This window comes from Lissotriton helveticus, chromosome 10 (genome assembly GCF_964261635.1).
Source record: "Lissotriton helveticus chromosome 10, aLisHel1.1, whole genome shotgun sequence".
Taxonomy (NCBI): Eukaryota; Metazoa; Chordata; class Amphibia; order Caudata; family Salamandridae; genus Lissotriton; species Lissotriton helveticus.
Genome location: NC_136071.1, coordinates 518,583,520 through 518,607,742, shown reverse-complemented (window position 1 = coordinate 518,607,742; position 24,223 = coordinate 518,583,520). Strand labels below are relative to the sequence as shown.

General features: G+C 44.0%; 1 protein-coding gene across 4 annotated transcripts in view; it reads right to left on the bottom strand.

The window, feature by feature from the left end:
• Positions 1–24,223, bottom strand: part of LOC144784321 (alpha-N-acetylgalactosaminidase-like) — a 143,590-nt gene that overhangs the window by 57,665 nt on the left and 61,702 nt on the right. For all 4 annotated transcript variants that reach the window (XM_078663030.1, XM_078663028.1, XM_078663027.1 and 1 more), the window contains one exon: positions 12,686–12,860. In XM_078663030.1, the coding sequence (XP_078519156.1) occupies positions 12,686–12,860 (175 nt within the window). The remainder of the gene's footprint in view (positions 1–12,685; positions 12,861–24,223) is intronic.

Below are 24,223 nucleotides of genomic sequence, written 5' to 3'. Positions count from 1 at the left end.
TGCATTGTTGGAGTCTACGAGTCCCAGCTCGACATCTGTGGCAAAGGAGTGGGGCCAGCAACTCTCCTGTGCTATTAAGCAGGGATATTTAATGTTACAACTCTGGATGCAACGACGGAAGCAGGTAAATACCAGTCGGTTGCCACACTATGCTAAGCACAGGTGTTGAGCTTTTATTAGCTTGCCCTTCTTAATTGCGGCACCTGAGAGACCCCCCAGGTTTTTCATCCCACTTAAAGCCCTGCTCAAAAGGCCTGTACAACACATAACATTCTTAGTATCTCTTGTGGCTGGCGTAGTAGGGCGTAGTAGGGCCTCGAAGTGCTGACTGTGGTTCTATGAGGGACAGAGCAGGCCTCAGAGTTCAGTGCAGAAATACATTTCATTTGCATACCGGAAATATGCATAAACAGCACAAAATACAACAAAACTGCCTCCCAAGTCTGTACAGTACACATAAAAAGTTTGCATTTATCTCAGGGCAACACTACCCTGAGCAAAACAGCGTTTGGATTCAGGAAAAACAGTAACAAAATATGTGCAGCAAAAACCAACTACAATTTAGGAAAGAAAATGGTTACTCGGTGGTCGACAATAGGAAAACCAACGGCTAGGCAACCAAATGATGGACTGGGCCTGACCTATCACCCAGCAGAAGCGACCTTTGCAGAACATTTTCAGGGCAACCAGGTTCTTTTTACTTTTCCCCCTACCCATCTACCTAGGCACGGGACAGACGCGCAGCTGTCCAAGTGCAGCTATTGATGTGCTCTAATAATTATTTGCAGACACTGTAATCAGGAGCCGCGAAAGCATTTTTCCGGCTACATTCAAAAATTGTATTTATTGCCCCTTTTCTGCACTCTTGGCCACAGCGCCCTGCACTACTTAAAGTGCAAGTCAGCAGCCCTCACTGCCTGCATGCACCCTCCGACCACTGGGGTGTGGAAGCTGCGGCCCGCCATAGCACATACATACACATATATACACTCTATGTTTTGAAAGGTATGGGTCGGGAGATGTCGGCTGTGCATTTAGAGACGACCGATACCTTCCCTTATCCACCAGCCATAGGCCAGGCATAGGCCTTGGGAATCTGCTCCGTGTTTTATGGTGATAAAAAGGACAGCCAAGACGGGCACTGCTGGCCGCCGAGAGGCCTCACGGTTTGCCTGCCTTACCTGCTGCTGAACTGCTCGGTTGATAGAAGGCAGCAGGCTGATGGCGCAGTTCAATTCTCCAGCTTGCGGGACCTGCTGCTTTGCCCTGCCACGCCCGCTTCAGCTCCGCACTCGTGACTGAGCTGCGCGGTGCCTGTTAGGGAGAGGCAGGGGGCGCTTACACAGGGTCACGAGACCCTGATCACGGAGGAGACAAACGTCATCCTCTCCACCCCGCCCCAGCTAAGCGACTTGGCCAATGAAAGCTGCTGATTTGGGTGAGGGCGGGTGCTGTTGTCTGCAGAGACCGTTCAAGGGGGTGGGGGGGTTTTGCATCACTCAGACTCGGCGTAATAGATTCAGAAGAGCGCCGTAATATATAATTATATATTAAGTACAGACGCGGGAATGCCGGCTTCATATCCGCACATAAACATGAATAGTACTACAATACATTTCTGTCGGCATTTACAATGGCAATGGCGTTGGCTGGCATATAAAGCACATTCAGCACAGGGCAGCGCGAGCTACTGGCAGGGTCTCGGCGAGCTACCAGTAGCTCGCGATCGACGCGTTGGAGACACCTGATCTAGATGCAGTGCCTGCTGCATCAAGAGCACATTTAATGGGTGCGTTTGTTATTAACTTGCCCTCCTGAATCAAATCATTGGCTTTGGCCTTGTATTGGTCAGGCAAAAGCTGCAATAGGCTCTCAAGCTCGTCGTAGTGAGCCCTATCGTATTTGGCAAGTAATGCTTGTGCATTAGCTATCCTCCAGTGATTAGCTGCTTGGAAGGCAACTGGTTTGCCGGAACGTCTAGCAATTTTGACTCTTTGTCTGGAGGTGGGGCATCACCTGAGGTTTGGGAGTTGGCCCGCTTCCTAGCATTGGTCACTACCCGGGAATCTAAGGGGAGTTGACCTTTAATGTAGGTGGGATCATATGGGGCGGGTTTATATTTTTTATCAATCCGAGGATTGAGAATCCTGGTCCTGACGGGGTCTTTCAAGATGTCTGGAGCATGTTTAATTAAACCTTTAAGCATGGGTAAAGTTTGTACTGTCCTTTGTGACTGTGCAAAAGTATCTACCAGGAAGTCCTTCTATGTGGGGTCTGAATGCATTTGCACGCCATGATATTGGGCAGCCCTATCAATGAGCTGACTAAAGCCAATGGTGTCACCTGGGGGAGATGGTCTGGTTGGGTATGCTTCCAGATCAGGAAGGTCTGGAGGATCTACAGGGTGACTGTAGTCATCCCATGTGTCCTGTGGTATGTCGGTGTCATCTTCAGGATCACGGCTTGCTTGGTCCCAAGCCGCCGGAAGGCTTTTCTTTTGTCTTCGGAGCCGGGCTTGGAGGTAGGCTTTCCAGTTCAGGGTGGGACTAGTCTCTCATCGCAACAGAAAATTAATAATTTTTTCCTGAGAACACAAGAAGTACCTCCACACAACATGCAGTAAGCTTGTGCTAGCAGCCTACTTTTTTATGGAATTGGCAGTCGCCACTGGCAGTCACATAAACTTGAGGGCAAATCTAGTACTACAGACAAGATCCTTTCCAGTTGGCGGCATAATCATGGAAATTAAGGAAGACATTTCCGCATGAGTTTTTTTAGTTGCAAGCCATTCTGTAGCTGGAAATGAATGTATGTATGTATGAGTATGCTTGGTATGCAATCATTGCATGAGAGGTGAGTGCAAATTTCATTATGGCATGGGGACAAGTTGAAGTTAGACACTATGTATCTAATTTATCGAAAACTGTGATCGCTCCCGGTTCCCTCGTACCTGGAGTCCCCCTGTAGCAGATATTGTATAAAAAAAAGAGAGTTGAAACACAACTGAGGACTCCGCATAGCTGTTTAAAACATCCAACTCCAGTCATGTGACGCCAAATTCATGCCACAAAAAGGACAACACAGAAAACGAAAGTGTTCTAGTAAATACAAGATATGTTGGAGCACTAGTAACTATAAGACAGAGTTTTTACCCAAGCGAAACATTTGCAGGACATATGGGCGTGACTTTGAGAAAAGAGAAGAATAGCCAGATACGGACCTATTGATCCCCTTTTTATACCTCCGCTGCATTAAATGAAAGAAAGCAAGCGGTCCCGATGAAGGTAGATTTAATCAATTTGTATCCACTGAAACATGCGTTGGCCTGATCTGTTCCAGCTGGCGGCATAACCATGGAAATTAAGGAAGACATTTCCCCATGAGTTTCTTAGCTGCAAGCTATTCTGTAACTGGAAATTAATGTGTGTGTTGTGTATGCTTGGTATGCAATGATTGTATGAGAGGTGAGAGCAAATGTCATTATGGCATGGGAACAAGTTTAAGTTAGACACTATGTATGTATTTATTGCATTATTTGTTTAAATGTGCACATCAAATACGATTTGCATCAATGCTGCTTCATTCTAGTTTTGTATTGTATAAATCAATAAAATCGAAAGTCTATGGGTTTTTTAATCATTTAAAAATATATTCACCGCCAAAAACCTATAAAAAAATGGATGAAAAACTAAACTAAAAATAATAAACAAATGTGATTGATGTTTTTGTTAATTATTTGCGATGATTTAAAACCTAGGGATAGCCCTATAGAGCTTTAACTAGCCATAGTTTATTCAGTGTTGGTGAACAGGATCCCTGCTACATGGCGCCCTCGTGGGGCCGCCATGTAGCAGGGATCCTGTTCTCCTACAGAACTGTGCATAGAGACTTGGAACCTCAGTGAATTAGGGTGTGCCAAAACTCACCTTAGTACCCAACATCCCCTACCGAGCTAGCTACAGTGTCTCATTGGTCATTACAAACTCCCAATACTTAGACAAACCAGAACATGAACTTAGAATACCTAAGGTCACGTGGAACACATGAACACTCTTTCGTTATACTATCATTTCAATCCAAAACAAGGAGTAAATGAGGACCCGTGCACATTTTAAATGTTTATTTACTAATTAAGTGTTCTCAAACGAAGTATCTTAGATAATACAAGCAAACATATTATAAGAAGCAAAGTTATCAGCATAGTTACTAATCCATAGAATACAAAAGGTGACAACATGCTAAAATGAATAGGGTTTAACAACACCTAATTCTCACCCTCCCTATCTAGTATATTATATTATATCTAAGAAGGTCTCTTTGGGTTTTAGCAGGGCGGCCCCATACCTCAAGATCCTAGTGGTAAGGGATCACATCATCTTCCACCAGCTCTCTGCATGCGAAGCACCATCAAGTGTGTAGTGTGCTCTGTCGGGAGCAATATAAAACGTGCCTAAAGCCAGAACTTGGCCGCCGCTTGCATGTATGTTATGTCTAGGAAGGTGCGAAGATCAGACCTCACAACAACACTGTGTGGAGTTATCCTTGAATGCTTCAGCACTCACTGTACAGACACAGTTTACCAAGCAAAGCTGATATCAGAGCAATAACATATTATTCTCGTGTAAACCACAACGCTCTACTAGGCTGAAAGCTAAAACAACAATTATGTGTCGTGTGCAGAAGCAGCAGAAAGATAAAATGGCGTTTAAACATTTAATAAGCTCATGCTAACTTAACACAGCATATAGACAACGAGTAACTATATGACAATACACTGGGATCAGAGCATACGCAGCAATCACACTTACTACACTTAGGGACACTTGGGTTCAAGACACAGACACGGTACTGACAGATTAGGCATGGCAGATTATTCTTGAGCATCCCAAGCGGGTGTCGCGGAATGTTAAATTTAGATTTATGTAAGCAATGGTACTGCATAGGGCGTATTTAACCCCCAAGAGGATACACAGAATGTTCCCGGACTCCCCCCATTGTTGTCCACGTTGCGGAGCAGAGGAAGCTGGATTCCTACACATGATTTGGTCCTGTACACACATACGGGATGCTGGGTGGACATTTGCCAGGCACTGAGAACTACTACCCACCTGCCAGTACCTGAGGAGGCTCTATACTGCCTAGTGGGGTCCCGTAAAATGTCCAAAACACTGAAGGCCAAATTGAAATTCCTAGATCTGGCTCTTTTATTAGCGGTCAGGGCACCGACGATGAGATTGAATCCCCTAGGCCACCTGGGACGGCCGTATGGCAGATGGACCTAGTAAGGTGGGGCAGAGCAGAGGGGACGACTCTTAGAAAGGAGGAGGAGTAAGGCCAACGGAAGTATCCTATAGCACAGGAATGGGAGGTCATGCTGTTGGCCCTGAAAGAGATAGATCTTGTGCCATCACAGGGCGATAGATGGTAATATCTATACAGGGTGCGGAGCATGGTTGATAGGCAACATTGGCGCCTGGGGCAACGCACAGGTTATTTGAAACCCTTCCACTACAGCATAAATCCTTGCAATAACAGTTAGGAGACCGTTTTTTACAGAGGATTTATACTGTGACCAGGAGACGGGAGGGAAAAGGGTGGGGATGTTGGGGAGAGAGGGAGGAGGGAACGTTGGACTTTTGTTATTATGCATGGCGGGGCTGAAGAAACACTGTTGATCCCCTCCACAGATGGTAATGAGTGACACATCACTGTTCGCCGGGGACATTCTAATGTTTAGGTTCCCCCCCCTTTTATTTCTATCTTTCTGGAATCATGGAGGGACATAGGTACTGTGGCAACTGCCAATAGTTATGTTTGGGGAGAAAATGGAAAACACGACTGATAGATGCTTATTATACCTTGTAACTGTTTTACACTGTCTTGATCAGTCTTGAATAAAGAGTTTAAAAAAAAAAAATGCATATGCTTAATATGGAACAGTTACAGCGACAGCAGACTTTGTGGAATCTCCGATATTAGACATGGTAAAATCACACAGTATACACCATTCTAGTATAAACATATGGGACGACTGCGTACACATCGCATATCTCCACAGCACCATGGGATACAAAGATAGTTAATAAGACATGTGAATTGTCTTGACTAAGGCAGTCAAGACCCTCCCAATAAACATGCACCCATGAAGCGTAAGCATCCCCGGGGTGGCGGGGGGGGGGGTTAGGGGTGTCTTGCCGGGAACGTTCGGTGCTAGGACTATGCGGTGGGTGTTTCCTGGTACTGAGTAGTCAGCAACGGTCTTGTATCACCAGTAGGGTGTTCATCCCTCTTCCTGAGCCAATTTATGAAAAGGTTCCCATATGTCCCTTGGACGGGTCGCCATTGGAATAAGGTCCCAGAAGGTTGCCAGCTGCTCCTGACAGTAGGTAATGTCTTAGATCCACTCAGGGATTCGAGGGTGTTTGGGGGGCCCCCCAGTGTATAACAAGTCTTCTCTTTGCTAGCAATAGTAGCATTGCAGTGAGCCGGCGGGATTCCAGAGGTAATCCCTCCACATATCAAAGCAGTGCAACTATTGGGGAGCATTCTAGTGTGTGCCCGGTGATTGCTTGAATGTTTACATATACCTCCCCCCAGAACTTGGATACTGCAGGGCAATCCCATGCAATGTGCAGGAAAGTAGCAGCTTCGCGTTTACATTTCCAGCAGCATGAGTCCAGTCTAAGCTTTAGCTTAAATAACTGCAAAGGAGTGCAGTAGTATCGATGTAAGAATTTAAAATGTATAAGCTGTAGCTTGTAGTGTGGGGACCGATACCGTGTTTGTGAGCAGCAGAACACGCATTGATCATCAGTGGGCGCACCACCCAACTCGGCTCTCCACTGTTCGAGTGCACACGGAGCAGTCCATCGGGTGTTTGATTGCGTGAGGGTATAAAGTCTGGTGACCAGTTAACGAGGGGACGGTGTTACCAGCAGATGTTCTAATGGCTGCATAGTAGTCAGGGCTGTTGGAAAAGTAGGGTGCAGTGCTTTACAAGTGGCTCTTAATTGATAATATACGAGTACATCTAGAAACAGAACTTGTGTTTCAGCTAGGCCGGTGGGAGGTGTCAAGAATGTACCTTGTGGGTAGAGATCTCCTACCACGGATAGACCCATTTTGCGCACCCTGTCCACAGCTCCCCTGTCGTGTAGGCATGGAAAGTGTGGGTGAAATGCCTGTGGCGTTGCTGATGCGTGCAGCAGGGGATTATTTGTCCGCCTCCTTAAGCCCTTCCATGCCCAGCATAATGTTTCCACTGTGTTAATTTCCTTAGCATTCCTGCAATAGAGTTGATATACAGCTGCATGCAGCGGAATGGGGTCAGCTATGTCCCTTTCTGTGGCTACATGTGGTTGAAACAGGGTCGGATGCACCCAATAGTGTAAAGATTGTGCCTAAGCACTCAGCACATACAATTCAAAACTGGGTGCACCTAGTCCATCCTGACAGTGGCTGAGTTAACAACTCCCAGCTCACCCTGGGTTGACCGCCAGCCCAAGCCACTGCAATCGCAGAGTTTTAAAGAACGCTCGAGTAAGGGGTAATGGTACGTTAACAAAGAGATAAAGCAGCTTGGGGAGGACTATCATTTTTAGTATGGCTATTCTGCCCGGAAGTGTCGGGGGCAAAGCGGCCCAGAATTTAGCCTGGTCTTCCAGCCAGTTCATCAATCTACCAAAGTTTAAATGCCACATTTGTGACAGATCGTTACTCAGCCAGATACCCAAGTATTTCACAGCGTCATCCGCCCATGTCAGGGGAAACTCCAGTTCGATATTCAGCGGGGCTTCTGTGAAGGGTAATATATATTTTTTTAAACTTAATATCCACTTCCTGATAACTTGTCTGCGGCAGGAAGAAGCGGAGCTTCATCTGTGGGTTTAGCCCACTTAAGCCCTCATCTATTTCTGCAACAGATAAGGTGTAAAGAAGTAATAAACCTAAAGCAGGCGTCATTTCTTCACAGTGGTACTCAGTTAGAGTCGGGTGGCTGCAACAGGATAGTTTAGATGTGCAAGAAGGGTACAAATGGTGGTACTAATCCTGTAGGGATGGCCTGTGAGATCATGATGCAGTAGATGTAGGGGTGGGGCACATTAAACTGTACTACATACACCAATAGTGGCAGCAGCCATGATGCTAATGGTAGTGCACCACGACCACCGTCATCCTCAAGCGGCAATATTAGTTTAACAAAGGCTACTTCTTTCTAACTATTTGTCAGTGGAAGAAATGGGTAATGTTTCACTGTAGTTTAGGACATGCACTGCTCTTTTAAGGAACAGATGAAGAAGCAAGAAGTAAAACACAGTGGTGAATACCTAATAATGGTGCCCTTTTTAGTGGGGATTGTAAATGTACTGGTTGCCTTATAAAAGCCTCTGACCCCTACCTCCCACAGGCTACCCCCCCCCCCCGGTTTGCAGCACTATACAAAACATGCCACAAGTAAATAAATACATTTTATTGCACAATTTGTAATCTATACCGTTGTAACAGACCATTCTATGACCTGGTCTACGAGTGAAAGCATGTTCAGAAATGTGGAGATAATCCAAGACAAAGGGGATGGTCCTGTATCTTGCTAGACATGGGATTCCAATCATCATGCATGGTGGTGGTAAGTTTAGTTACTGAACTTTGTTATGATTAATCTTAGCATACAGAATTGCCTCGGTCCTTCACCATTAAATAGCACAGATGGAGAGGTGATTTACCATATTTTACACTAACTATGAGGTCTTCCTGACTGCCACAGCTGCATAGCCAGAGCTCAAAATAGTAAAGCTGTTTTGTTTTGTGGAGGCTTTCCCATTTTTAGGCAGGGTGATATTTTGACGCGAATATACAGAGTAACTATACCCCCACCAAAAGGGCACTGTTGCGAGGAGCTGACCACATTGTTCAGTAACAGAGGAGGAAGCAAAAGCAAGATGCAGAATAATGTGGCCAAGCCGTAACAACAGTGCCCTTTTGGTGGCAGTATAGTTACTATGGACAGTAGCATCAACTGCAAATAATCAAAATACCACCCTACCTAAAAGTGTTAAAGCCTCCGCAAAACAAATCAGCTCTACTATTTTGAGCTCTGGTTATGCAGTTGTAACAGTCAAGAAGACCTCATATCTTCAGTACTACAAAATAAAGTACACTAAAAACTACAGTGAGAGAGAGGCCTTTCGATCAGCCCTTTTTAGCCACTGACTTCCACTTATTCCTTCCACGCTTTGCAACTGCTTGGTTGGCTATCCATCATGGCCATGCATTTCATGATTGGTTACATCGTCCTATTTGTATTCTTACTTACTATGCTGAGACAATGAAATAAGGCTTTGGTTTAGGAAGTGTGTGGTGTATGGATGCTTTGCCCCATCAGTGCTACCGACTAATTATAGGAGGAAGGGAGCACACTGCCTCACATCCCAGCACTCAGTACACTCAGATGCATTATGGTCAACACCACCATCGCAGCACTTACTTCAGTTAAAGTCTTTAGCTTTCACCACTGTTGGAGCAGTCGGTTACCACAATTAGTCAAACTCGGTTTCGAACATAGCAGGTACTTTCTATTAAGTCAGTATACATTTTAACAAATAATGGAGAGTTTTTTGCTTTACTTTTCCCATCCATATTTGTTTTAATTTGCCTTCAAGAACTGTTCAGTTCATTGGGCAAATCATGATACCTCAGTTATGAAAATGCTTTTTGTTTTGTGCCATTCTGCAAGTACATAAAATTCAGCTTTAATCTGCCTCTAAACCTTCTTCTTGTTAATCCAGCATCTGTCCCAGACATACAACACTAAAACTCAACAATGGTATAGTGGTATAAGTATGTACACAATGAGGCGTAATGGGTTAAGCAGCTGTAATAGTACATGCCATGCACTGCCAGTTCCAGTCAGCTGTGCCAGTACAAAAGCGGAATCTTTAGTTTGACAGTTGGGAGGACTGAAAGTTCCAAAACGAGGAAAAGAGAGGGGAAAACAGGGAAGGAACATACAGTAAGTCTCAACTGTTCTCATCTCAATCTTGAGTAAGAGATGAGCAATGTTGTACAATCTTCTATAAAAGACCATAGTGTAGCTTCAGTAAATATGAAACGCGTGTTCATTAGGTCTAGAGGACATTTTGTAAAAACTTCCTGCCTGCCCCTTTATGGTTTGTGACTTCACACTACAGATACTCAAGCTCTGTATTTTGCAGAAGATCCAACCAAGAAGTGGTGATTTGAAAAACTTTTAAGGAAGATCGAACCATCTACAGACCCTAACTGATGGCACCATTTGGCCAACCCATAATGTAAATATATGCCCCTAAATCATTTTGGTGGTTCTGGAAGCATAATCCTGCCTCGTTTCCAAATGTATCAGAAGGCCACTCTTTTAAATTGATCTATGTGGCATTTTGGTGGTTCTGGAAGCATAATCCTGCCTCGTTTCCAAATGTATCAGAAAGCCACTCTTTTAAATTGATCTATGTGGTGTGGTCATTCTCTCCAACTCTCGCACAGGTATTCACTGTCTCTCCAGAGCAGGATTCGGTTTAGAGGGTTATAAGTGTCTCTACTAACAGGTCTGTCCTCACTTGAGATCCTGGAGCTTACTGTAAACATGCATGCATCTGCCAATCAACCACCATCAGTTGCAATAACAGATGGGCTTTGTCAGTAAAGGGTTTTTGAACAAGAAGGGGGGGGCAGCGGGGAGCTTCCCCACTAATTCATAGAAGGGACCCCCAGGAAGTATCACATGGAGAAATTCATGGGGCGGGGTAGGGAAATGTCTTCATCTCAGCAACCTTACCTGGATACAGAGAGAGCTCCGTCTCTATCAGTCCCAACTTCGGAAAGCAGATACCTTAAAGTAAAAGCTTCAGACACAATCTACAAATGCCTTTGGTTGTCGGTCCAATCAGCTACTGACAGAACACTGGAGCAGCAGCACACTGCATTCACAGATCATACGTAAAGCCTCAGTTTAAAAATGCAGCAGAATGTACACCTTCAAACTCAGCGCAAAGAAATCAGGATAAGGCAATGGAAAATGATATGGAGAAACCCAGTATGCAATATGTCTCTCGTTAGACACCTCCATCATACCTGAAACACACATTACCATATAACAATGTGACCACCTGTTACATCAGTGTCATGCTACCATTATATTGTTTTATGATTAGGCTGTCCTGTTTTCAGATTGTATTTTTGGTAAATTCTGGTGTTTTTTTTTCCCCAGTGTTTTCAATATCTTAAAAAACAGTTGTTATCAGTGGTTACACATTTTCACGCCACTAAAAACAACAGACAAAGTGTTTTTCCGGTGTTTATGGAACGCTTTGCTTTTATCATTGCTTGCTTTCTGCACTGAAAGAACATGGCATATAGACAGTGTACGTATAGTGTATATGAGGTCCAAAGATATTTTTGCAAATTAATCTTATTGTATTACATCACACAATACTTCTTCAGTGAGTCTTTGTTCATGTGTGCTCATGCTTTCCTTCCCATGTAAACTTCTGTGAAAAGGCCCTCTAAACATTCATAGCCCCTTGGGCTGAGAACCGTCAGCTAAGGGACACAGTTGGGATGACTCTTTCTTTGATGCCACATAAAGCACGAAATGATAAATATTTGCGTTTTAGTTACTGGGCATAAGAAAACAGTGCACCAGAATGGACTAAAAAGTCAATAGCATCACTCATTAACTCTGAAGATTGTAAAGATGCTTTCAGCATACCATCTAACAAGTGGCAAGGATCTCCTACAGGGAATCACTTCAGCTCGGGTATCAATTTTGACAGGTCATCACTCACATTTTTTATATACGTAGCTGTATCACTACAAATACAAACAATATCACTCCAATCTTTGTTGAACTTGGAAAGAACCTTTTTTGCAGACCATAACAAGTGACACTGCGTTCCATGTTTTCCAAAAGTCTGGCGTCACGTTTTCACCACTATCCCAGATGCTTGGTGATATATATACTTGTCACTATACCTTGCATTTAATGTTTAAAGCCTGAGGTGTTGGCAATTCACCTACTATCAATACTGACCCACTAGAAACTATGGTCTGATGTATTAAGGGTTTTTACCCATTCTCTGTGGGTAAATGTGATGACACATATTAGGAAAGATTTTTATGAAACTAGCCATTTTACCGATCAGTGAAAAAATCAAATGCAGCCAAAATATCAAATGTGAGTTTGATATGTCCTGATTCTCTACCGTTTATAAAATAATTAAACTAAACCTAAAACGTGAAACTAAACCCTGCATATTTAGACCAAAGGCCATAAAACTGAAAAAAGTAAAAGGAAGAAGAAACAATATTTTAGAGGCATCCTTAAAGAACAAAACTCAGGCAAAATAATGTTAGCCAGTCTTTCTTACTGCTAGCTTGTATAACAAAGTTACATTTTATTGACTCCTTCAGTAAGAACAAAATGACTCTTTCACTTTCTTTTTCCTTTCTTTGAATGGCATTTAGTTTGTGGTTGTGCAGGTGTTTTTTTAGTGTTTATATGTTTTCACCGGTGAGGGCTATTTTTCTTTCAGTGGGGTTTTATCAGTTATTATAGGTTTAAACCTAAAACTCCACAGCCTATATATGATGGATGCAATCCTATACCTGAGCATAGGTCAACACATTTTCACTATAATGATAGTTTACTTACATAGTCTGCAAGGGCTTTCATGCCACTTGGAAACCTTTCTGGGTCAGGCTGGAGCCGCCCCTGGGAATCCCTCTCCTTCAGAGACCAGCAGTCGTCTATGCTCACGTACTGGTAACCAAGCTCCTTCCATCCATCTTCTGCCATCCGGTCGGCCATGCTTTTGAACAAATGCTCACTTAGGGAGGAAAAGGTACAAAAATGTTAATGGAACAAATGGAGATGCAAATAATATGTTCTATTTTGTGAGCTGTAACAGAACCTGTAATCCTTACACAGCTCTCCTCAATATCTAACATTCAACCTACCAGAAGAAAGGCTAAACCCCATTAACTCTGGCTTTCAAAGCGAAAACATCTACTAAAATATTTCTTGTAATTGGAGTTCCCTTCTTTTAAGCTTTAGAGAGAAGCTACAGAGCTTTGAGAAATCGCAAACGTCTGGACGCCATGATGTCCAGAAACCCCAGACAACTAGTGTTTGCACAATACAAAGACCACATACATACATTTACTTTGAATAACTCCGTTAATACATCCTGTGCCAGCAATGTGAACTTACAAGTTAGGCAAGCATTCCTATTAATGAAACATTTCTGTGCTCAATGGACTGTGTACCTTGTGCTCTGAAACTTTTGTGGGCTTCTTCCTTGGACGTCAAAAAATGAAGAAGAAAAAAAGATTATGTCCTTGGGAATACAGGAGGAGAAATAGAGACATCTAAAAAGTAGACTAAGGTCCCCTCGGAGCGGATATGTATACCATTATTTATTTATAAGACAAGTATGCAGTTCCTATGTGAGAGTCTAGATCTACCAGTGGGTCAGGTGGAGTGCTCCTTTTAGGAGCAAGTGCCCTCACACACAAGGGGTGTCATGCTTCATCATCAGGCAGCTCCTCGTTGGCCCAGTGCTGCAGTGCTCAATGGGCCACACAGGGAGGCTCTTAGCTAGGGTTCTGTTCTTTTTGCCGATGTGAAAAGTGAGGTGCGGTGGGTGACTAAATGTGAGCAGAATGGAGAAGGAATGTGCAATAAAAATAACTAAAGGAGTCCAAAGATTGTTTAACCACTGGGTTCTTTGTCATGGTTAAAAACGTGTGTGGGGCGAGAGTTGGATAGAATGGTCCACTCCGGTTCTGGTTGGTGTAAGTCAAGGGTCAACATGTTTCATGCCCGTTACTGTCCATAGGATCATGATATTTCGTCAGGACCAATACTCATTTTCTACTCAGCAAGGGATGGTGAATTAGTGTTTGTAGATAATACTATACCATGCATTGTAGCTCTATAAATGACTACAAACACCAAGATGAGACTTTGACCACCAATCTGGTAGCATGCAGATACCCCTCACATGATAAAAAGGGCCTGTTAGAGAGAAAGAAACAATAGGGCAGGACTATTGGAACCACATAAATGACTGGAAATAGAGTCTTAACCTGTGACACATCATTTACCTCTCACTCCCACCAAATACAGACAATTATCAGGAAACATTGGTCGATACTACATACAAGGACCCCGACACTGGCCCCACCTCACTTCACTTTCAAACGCACAAACTTCTTAAAGAACTGTTGTACACACCAGGCCCAAAACCAACTAGCACCACAACAACTACTCTGAGGTCTCCCCATGGTGACAGGCCACAATCTATGCAGATCATGTAGTGTTTGTACACTGACGCAGTTCTCAAAAAGAAATCCACGAACACCTGGATCAAAAAATCCTTCCCTAACTGCAACACCAGAAATTGCATCTACGTGATCACCTGTCCATGCCAAAAGCACTACATAGGCTTGACGGCCAGGGCAGTTAAAACCAGAATTATAGTACATCGGAGCAATGTCTGGTGCAGAAGAATAACAACTAAGATGAGCATCCAGTACATGGAGCCTGGACATACCCCTGGCAACTTACGTGGACTGTTCTTGAGGCTCACACACACTTGCACAGTGATGCCCTAGTTTGCAAAGAACAACAATGGATTTTCTGTCTTTCCACACACGTCACTGAGGTAAATGCAGATATACCATGGGGTAAGGTAACTTTACAGTAACCATGTTCATATATCACAAATCTTGACATACTGTATGATTAGTCAACTCCACCGTAAACAACAGCCTCGACACACGCCCAGCAGCGCATGCCTTCCTAATAGTGGACTGAGGAGATATCATATAAAGAAATTGTTACCATCCCCTGTGATCACCGATTCATCCTTGGTGTGTACATTAACATACGGCACCTAGCTCTACTCTAGGTCCAGCTATCACCAGATTCACCTTTGATGGAGGTTCTTCTGTGGACAGGTCCATCAGCTGTTCAGTTGCCCCTTTCAGGAGGGTATTCCCCCCTCACACCCATAACGATTCAAATCCTCCTTCTAGGACAAAACAGGGCCATCAGGTGCCTTGTGACCTCTCTAAAAACAAAAATAACAAATGATGCACAGAATGTAGAACGTTGTCATACATTCACCTCAGTACAGAGATCTGTGCCTAACTCCATCGTTTTTGCCCCACATGCCATTCCAGTTTGAACCCAGCCATATGCAAATCAGTCTTGACCCTGTGCCCAATGGAAACAGTCCAGCCCAAATGCCAGGCCAGGTCCTCCCTGGACTGGAAACAAGCCTCCTAGGACCGGTTTCGGGTTTCACCCCTCATCAGCCAGCCTAGCTTGACTCCAGTGGCATGGCACTGGACTCACGTCTGGGCATACCCACCCTACTCGGGTTGACATATGCAAAAAGAACAAATGATGGACAGAATGTAGAACATTGGCATACATTCACCCCAGTACAGAGATCTGGAACTAAATCCATAATTATTTTGGCTCACCATGCCATTCCAGTTTGAATCCAGCCATATGCAAATCAGTCTTGACCCTGTGCCCAATGGGACCAGTTGGATTCAACCCAGATCTGTTACTGGGGGTGAGTGTCTGAAAAGTTTCAGCGCTCCGTTCATCATCTGCTTGTGTTTGCTCTGTTTGCCCTACGTTGGCAGGGTATGCCCAGATGTGGGTCTCTTGCTCACTTTGCCAATGGATTCAAGCTAACCTGGCTGATGAAGAATGCTACCCAGAAACCGGTCCCAGGATGCTTGTTTCCGATTCAGGGAAGACCGGACTTGGCAGTTCAACCTGGACTGTTGCCATGAGGCTCAGCGTCAAGACTGATTTGCATATAGCTGGGTCTGAACTGAGGTGGCGAAGTGAGCTAAAGAATGATGATGGATTCAACCCAAATCTGTGACTGAGGGTGGGTGTCTGAAAAGTTTCAGCGCTCCGTCCATCATCTCCTTGTGTTTGCTTTGTGACCTATTTAGGCACAATATTTATGACAAATACCGGACTCCCTTTTAGGACCCATAAATTACCTTCAGCCAAATCATTGTGCTAAGGCGAAATTAAGCCTGTACTAATAATTTCTTCATTTCCTGTACTGATTATGATGCACGCTATATGCACAGGGCATTGCTGGGTTATGCACTACACATAAGATGGTGCCCAAAATGTGACCTCCCCATTTAGAACTTGCATCCTAGTTCTTAGCTGCTCCATCCCGGAAGCCCGATATAGGCAAACACACATAGCAGGAAATGCTACTCCCACACCGGCAGAACTAGGGATAGGTCGGCAGCCCAAATGAAGCACCCACTACTGTGAGTATACTTTCTCTGTCCTCCATGGCAACCCGGCCAGCTCTTCTACTTCTAGATGGGCCGCTCATCCCATGACCCGCCTTGGAGCCCAGCAATATTTCTGTTTAATTAATCCATCCTGACTTTGATTACAGGATCTTCGGGACGCTAGTAACCGTTCGTTCTGGCCAGTCCGGTTGGGGTCCCTTATCCTTGGTGATTGGGTTAGTCCTGTATACTGCACCATTGCAAAATTGCCAACATTTACTTTGCGTTCTAGTGGGGAGGCTTGCACTAGTGTTTGTGAAAGGTGGACAACCAACTTTTATTCACCAATACTTTTATAGTAATGATTAACTGGACATGCACACTGCTGGCTACTGGCCTCTTCTGTGGTCATCGCTGTTTAGGTGAACAGCACAATCATGTATTGAAAGGGATTGCAACTATCAAGAGGATAAGGATGTTAATGTTTTCACTTCCTTCCCTAATTATTTCCTTTTCTTATACTATATATCCATGTGATGTATGTAGGGTATGGTATTATCTACACACACTAATTCACCATCCCTTAATTAGTAGAAAAGGATTATTGGTCCTGGCGAAATGCCATGATGATTTGGACAGTAACAGACATGAAACATTTTGACCCTTGATCAGTGGCATAGCAAGGGGGGGCGGCATGAGTTTTGGGGGTGGCTTCAAGCCCCCCTTCCATGAGTTTGGCGGCACATGCAGAATTTAAGGCCAGCACCCCCACCACTCTCCCCCACTCTTCAGCGCGGCCGTGGGCAGAAAAGGCAGGGTCCGCCACAGGCCGCAGAGTGCCTAGTTACACCACTGCTTTTAATATACACTAACCAGAGCTGGAGTGGACCATTATATCCACCTCTCACCCAACTCACGTGTTTAACCAAGACAAAGAACCCAGTGATTAAACACCTTTGGACTCCTTTAGTTATTTTGACTGCAAATTCCTTCTCCATTCCAATCACATTTAGTCACCCACCACACCTCACTTCACTTCGGCAAAAAGAAAAGAACAAAGAGCCCCCCTGAGGGGCCTGTTAGCAATTGCAAGGCCAACCCAACGATGAGCTGCCCGATGATTAAGCATGACACCACTTGGGTTGTTTGTGGGTCCTTGCTTCTCAAAGGAGCGGTCTCCCTCACCTGACCCACTGGTAGACCCAGACTCTCACCTCACATAGGAACTGCATACTTCTTGTCTTATAAGTACATTGGAAGGGGCACGCACGTTTTAGTGTGCAGAGAGGCAAGATGGCGCCCACGAGAGTGGATATGTAGGCTGACCGCTCCTCGTATGCCCGCAAGCCCTGATAGCGGAGAGACCTGACGGCGTAAAGGTGCAGCACTACAGTGAACCACGATACCGGATTCTGCGAGCCTCGAATTGTTAATGCCGGATAGTGAACCGCTGATTAAAATCTTGTAGGTATCGACAGGACTTGTATCTAAGGTCCGGTGCTTGGTGCCTGGTCTTGTTAATGGCGTTTGCAGACTTGCGGCCCCAGTGAGCAGAGTGGAACACTCACCAGTACCTGCGCGGCTGTGTCTGTTTGGCGTTAGGCGTTTTCCAGCCCTCAACCGGGCTGCCACCTCACCTGTTCCTGATTGTGGCTAAACGTGTTTCCGTGGCTCTGCGGGCTCCGGGGAGAGCCACGAAGAAGGACGAAGGAGGAGAGGATTCTTCGCTTTTTTGGAGCACTGTAGCATCGGGACAGGAAACCCAGCTGGCGAGCGCTCCATATCAGGCGGACTGTTCAGACCCGCGGAGCCGTAGCGGTGAGTGTTTCTTACAAGGGTCAGAGAGCAAGTTTGTGCAGCGCGAGATTGCTGCTATAATATATCAGTTATCTGGACGGTAAAAGCCAGGAAAAGCAACGGCATGGCTCCTAAAGGAACAAGGGGGAAGCAGAAGGTTTTGGAAGATCAGGGGGAAAACGGCGCTCCCAAAGAAGTGGGCAAAACAGCTACGGGCAAAAAAATTCAGCCCAAAACACCAGTGGAACCAGTGAAAATAAAGGGAGCACAGTCAAGTGCTAACGTTAATGCAACCGGATTGGGGACAGATAAGAATGTAGTAATCCCCTCCATCTTTGCAGCCGCGACAGCACTAGAAAAAGATAGAGCTAAAGGGGCACTTGCAAAAGGTATAACTGAGGGCTCTTCTCCTAAAACCTCCATTAATGTCGAGGAGAGTCAAGAAATTGGGAAGAACCCTCCAGAAGATGATGGTTTACCCCCTGTACTAGGAGCAGTTGGAGGAGAGGAAGAGCAGCATGTTCAACCGGATGGTGAGTCTGGGGATTTCTACTCATTGTCCGAAACGTCGCTACCTTCATCTTGTGAGGATTTAGTATCACAATATGCTCTGCATATGAGTCTTGAAAGAGGGAGCCCGGCAAGCAGTTTGTGCCAGGATGACTATTGATATTACCGAAGATAGCCCTTCCACTGTTTGCGATTTAGACATCGAAGCCTCAGCCCATATAAGCAATGACGCTAGGGTAGATCGATCACAAGAGGAGACTGCTGCTGGAGCAAACACTGACATTTCATTGGCTCTGATTTATGAGTCTACAATGTCGCTGCTGGATGAGACAAGGAAGGAGAGCCGAAGAGTGCAAAGTTTGTGTCCTAAGCTTCAAAACTCAGTTTGAAGGCTTGTGAAATCGCAGGCAGACTCCACTAACAGGTTCAACGAGGCTAAGACTCATATTTCCAATTTGGAGGATGCATTTGAGCAGCAGAAAGGTGCTACAGAGGCTTTACAGGGGTTAAAGGAGGACACTCTGTGGAAACTTGCCGACTTTGAAAACAGGGCTCGTCGCAATAATCTCAGGGTCCTCCAAGTGCCTGAAGGCAAAGAAGGTCAAGACCCGCGCAAGTTTATAGTAAATTTGTTTAAGGAAGCCTTCCCGGAACTTACAAAGTGGGATTGGGACAGGGAGGTCGAAAGAGCGCATCGCTTTCCATTTAACTTGAAGGGGACTGCCGGTCAAGGAACTGAGAAAGCGATTGATAGAAATATGGGCAGGCCTAGGGCTCTTTTGATCTCCTTTAATAGTTTTCTTGCTCGGGAAGATGTTTTCAAACTTGCAAGACCTGACAAGCGACGGCCTGGCCCCGGGTTTGAGTTTTTTGTAACCCCTGATTTTTGCAAATATACAGTGGACAACCGATGGCAACTTCGACAATTAATTACCCCGCTGCAGGCCAAGGGAGCACAAGTGTATCTCCTCAACCCCGCGAAGTTGAAGATTGTTTACAAAGAACGAACACAATTTTTTACTAATGTGGGACTGGTTAAGGAATTTCCAAACAAGATCACTGGTTAAACAACATCTAGAGCGGGGTAGAAAGGAGGAATTGGGGGGGGGGGGGGGGTACCTCAACTTTAGAGTTAAGGGAGATTGGCAATTTGTGATAATCAAAAAAATTTTTTTTTTTAACTTTTCTAGGTGGTTATGGTAGCTGTATGTCTCTTTTTTAGAGAGGAGTTATTTTGGTAAACACAACATCTTCAGTCAAGAAAAGGTTTCTCCGGATAGGAAGGAAGGGTCTCCTTCCTATTTATTGAAAAGCAATGAGTAGTACACCAGGGGTCTTGCGGGGGGGATACAGGGATATTGCCAGCTACATCTGCAGGACCATAAGTCCTAATGCCTCGTTATTGGGAAGGGTGGGGGGTGGACAAGGGGGATGGTGGGAAGAGGGAGGGATGGGCACGTGGAGGGATTTGGTGATGGGGTCAAAAGGGGGGAAAAATCCACTGCATTTAAAAATGACATGGAACTCGAAAGAGAGCCAATAAAAAGTATGATGGGCAATTTGACAAAAGGTTCTTGTATGACATTTGTAGGGTTAAATGGGGTCAATTGGGCGGGATATTTAGCTGAATCATATGGCTACCGCTAGAGATCTTCGGATATGCTTGGTAAATGTTTCTGGGTTAAACAATTTCAATAAACGAAGAAGAGTAGCGGCTGAGTTACGCCATGCTGCTCCGGATGTGGTATGTTTTACAAGAAACCCATCTCCCTTGGAATAAACACCAGGTATTAGCAGAATTGGGGTTCTCTATTTTAGTTTCATCTCAACAATCCGGCATGACTCGGGGGGGGTAGCTATCTTAGCAAAAAGGAATTTGGTTACGGTACGACGGAAATTAGCGGACACAAATGGGAGGTGGGCTATGGTTGAATGTGGCGGGCAGCACGGGAATTTTACAATATGTAATATTTATGGTTCCAATGTAGATGACCCAGGGGTTCTGGAACAATTACATGCTGGACTCGCTTCTTGGGCCACCCCCTTGATTATCTGTGGGGATATGAATATCAATTTAACAGTGCATGATATTGTTGAGGGTGTGAAGGCTTATAAAGGTCGGAAACCGCAGGTGTGTAGGGCTCTTTTTAATATGTTAAAAGATTATGGTTTGGTGGATGTTTGGAGCACCCTGTTTCCGACGGACCCTGGTTATACTTTTTATTCCCATCCCCATAAAAAGAAGGTTAGGCTGGATTATTTTTTCATGGAAGTGACTCAGCTAAAGTTAAAATGCAGGTTTATCCAAGCATCTCATCTGATCATACACCTATTGTCTTGTCAATAGCTGGTTGGGGGGCACCGGGTATGGTGAGGAAATTTACCTTTGACCGAAAACTATGTTTCAATGAAGAGTTTACAGTGTGTATGAAGAAGTGGATAAGAGAATTTCTTAACAATAATAGAAACACAGCCCCAATCAATACCGTTTGGGATACACTTAAAGCCTGTTTTAGGGGGGAGGTCCTAAGTTTTGGGTTCGCTCGGCAAAGAAAATTAAAAGCAGAGATGGAGAGGTTATATCAGGGACTGCAGCTGGTAGAGGAGAAGTTAACAGCGGGGTTAGCTACTCAGGGAAATGTGAAAGCATTAGAGGTTGAGGTTGCAAAGAAAAGGGCAAACATTTTGGGAGTATGGGACAGTGAAAATGCAAGAGAATACTTAGCACAACGGAAGATCTGTCATGAGTATGGTGAAACAGTAGGACGACCCTTAGCTTTAAGGCTGCGTATGAAAGACGCTAGTCGCAACATACCATCTATGAAACATAAAGGCTGGGATCCTAAAGACCGAACCCAAAGACATACTAGCCATTTTTCATGAATTCTACTCAACATTGTATAAGACTGAACAAAACAACTTGGAGGAGCTAGACCTCAATGTACTAGAAACACTTGTTAAACTAGATCCATTAGTGGCGGATTTATTGGAGGCACCTCTCTCAATGGACGAAATAGTTATTGCAGTAAAAGCGCTAGCAATGGGGAAAGCAGCGGGCCCGGACCAACTACCAGGGGAAATATACAAATTGTTTTTTGAGGAACTTAAATAGATAATGTTAGACACATTTAGGGCTGCTCAAAGGGGGGTAGCGCCAAAATCATGGGACGAGGCTATTATAGTTGTCTTCAGTAATAAGGGAAAAGAGACCGATCTCCCGGGGTCATATCGCCGCATTTCACTCTTAAACAGCGATGGGAAGATATACTCTAAAATTCTCGCAAACCGTATATCAAAAGTTATTACTTCACTAGTATCTAATGATCAACACGGCTTCATTCCTGGTCGAAAAATGGTGGCACATATAAACAAAGTCATTACTTTGTTTAATATAGCTGAGATAGAGAAACGTAGCTTAGGGCTGATATTACTTGACGCTGAAAAAGCGTTCGATCGCGTGGAATAGAAGCATTTATGGCTACTAATGGAGAATATGGGATTTCCTAGGCAATTTATGACGGCATTGCAAATTTTATATGAGGCACCAACAGCTAGAATAGCGTCTATGGGCGCAACTTCAGACATAGTCCAGATCACCAGAGGCACAAGGCAGGGATGCCCCTGCTCTCCCCTGCTTTTTGCATTGTATATAAACCCCTTCATTGTTATGCTCTCTAGTAGTGAGGCTATTAAACCTTTTTGGGTACGTAACATCCCCCACATAGTTTTTGCCTTCGCAGATGATATTGCGGTGACTACAGAAGATCCGGCACTGGCCTTGATAGAAATTGAGCGCCTAGCCAAGATTTTTGGTCAATTGTCTGGCTACAAGTTAAATGCTGCGAAAACACAGCTGGTTTGCTCTGAAATGGCGAAAGTCAATGACTCTAGAGTAGTTGTAGAAGCAACTAATCTGGGGGTCAAGATAAGGGCAGCTATGTCTGAGGTAGTCGACGCCAATTGTGGTTCACTCTATAGAAATATAGCAGAATCTTTGGTAGAAGTGGGGGAGGTTACACTTTACCTTAATTGGTTGAACAAATGTATTAAAAATAAACACTTTGCCAAGGGTATTATACCTCTTTAGATCATTACCATTAGAAATATTACCCGCTCAAATTCCGCAGCTACAGACTGTGTGCTAGATTCATATGGACCCCGGGAAAACCGCGAAGAGCTATGAGGTTTATGACGCTACCAAGGGGCAGGGGAGGACTATCGGTCCCGGATTTTGTGTTATATTACTATGCTTGTTTCTTACAAAGGATGCGTATTTTATTGTTGGGCGGTGAAGAGGACGATAATCCAATAGCACCAAGTTCTAACATCTCTATATATCATTTAACCCTAGGAATGGAAGCTAATCGTAGTTTATTCAGAGAGATAGAATGGAGCTACTACAAAAGAACTAGGTTTAAGACGGTAGTATCAGCCAGTAAAATTTGGAAGAAAATACGTAAATTAGTTAACTTAGGAACTTTGACTTATTATACCCCATTAAATGTGGCAAAATTGCTCCCATCCATTTGTGGGGACAGTGTGGCGAGGGCCTGGCAGGTAAAAGGGATAAAGACATTAGGTGACTTATATGACCAAAGTGGAACGTTCAAACCATTCTCAATACTAGCACAGGATCATGGGTTACCACAAGCACCGTTTTTCAAGTTCTTGCAAATTAGGGACTTTGTAGTCAAACATAATTTGAAATGGATTTCTAACCCTTTGATGGAGGCTGTAAAGGCTTATAGTAAAATTGGTGGGTCGTACAAAATTTTAAGTTGGGGTAAGAATGATGATTTGGCAAAGCATAAGGCATATTGGGTGGAAACTCTTGGTGAAAATGAAATAGATATTTCAATGGATGAAGCAATTATAAGAGCTAGGGAAGTCCTTATGTCAGCAAATCTACAAATACAATTTTTTAAGACTTTATTTAGGTTATACTATACACCCGCGCGGATGAAAAAATGGGGTAGTTGCTATGATGGTAAAGGTTTGATGCGCTACATCCGATGCGGATATAGATCATATTTTTTTAGGGATGGGACAGGCTGTTTCAAAGGAGGGGTGCTTATATAAATATAGACTCTTTTTATTTGTAGCAATGACTATAGCCCGTTTATGTATAGCGGGGGATTGGCTATGTCCTGAGCCTCCAAGATTTGAGGTGTGGAGGGCTAAGCTATATAGAATAGCTAGCTTGGAATTTAGTTTATATTCATTAAAAGGGGCAAGAAAACGGAAATCGGGTCTTCTGATTTAGGAACCTTTTTGGCCCATATGCATTACTGAGAGTATCAGTATGCAAATAGCAAGGAGGTATGGAGTGTATCATAAGACTAACAGTAGTTCAAAACATAATATGTAAATTACAATGTATAAGCTAAAGTTCAAATGGGGATATTTGCAATTTTAAGGGAAATTCATCTTTTTGTCAGGCTGTTGTAATTTATGTTTTATCTCGATTACTTTTACTGAGAAGGCTCAGCTACAGAATGTACGAACTTCATGCAAGAATTATATTGTGAAATTGTGTATTGTGTAATGTCTACCATGCCTTGGAAGTGTGGAATCAAAATAAATAAAAAAAAATAAATAA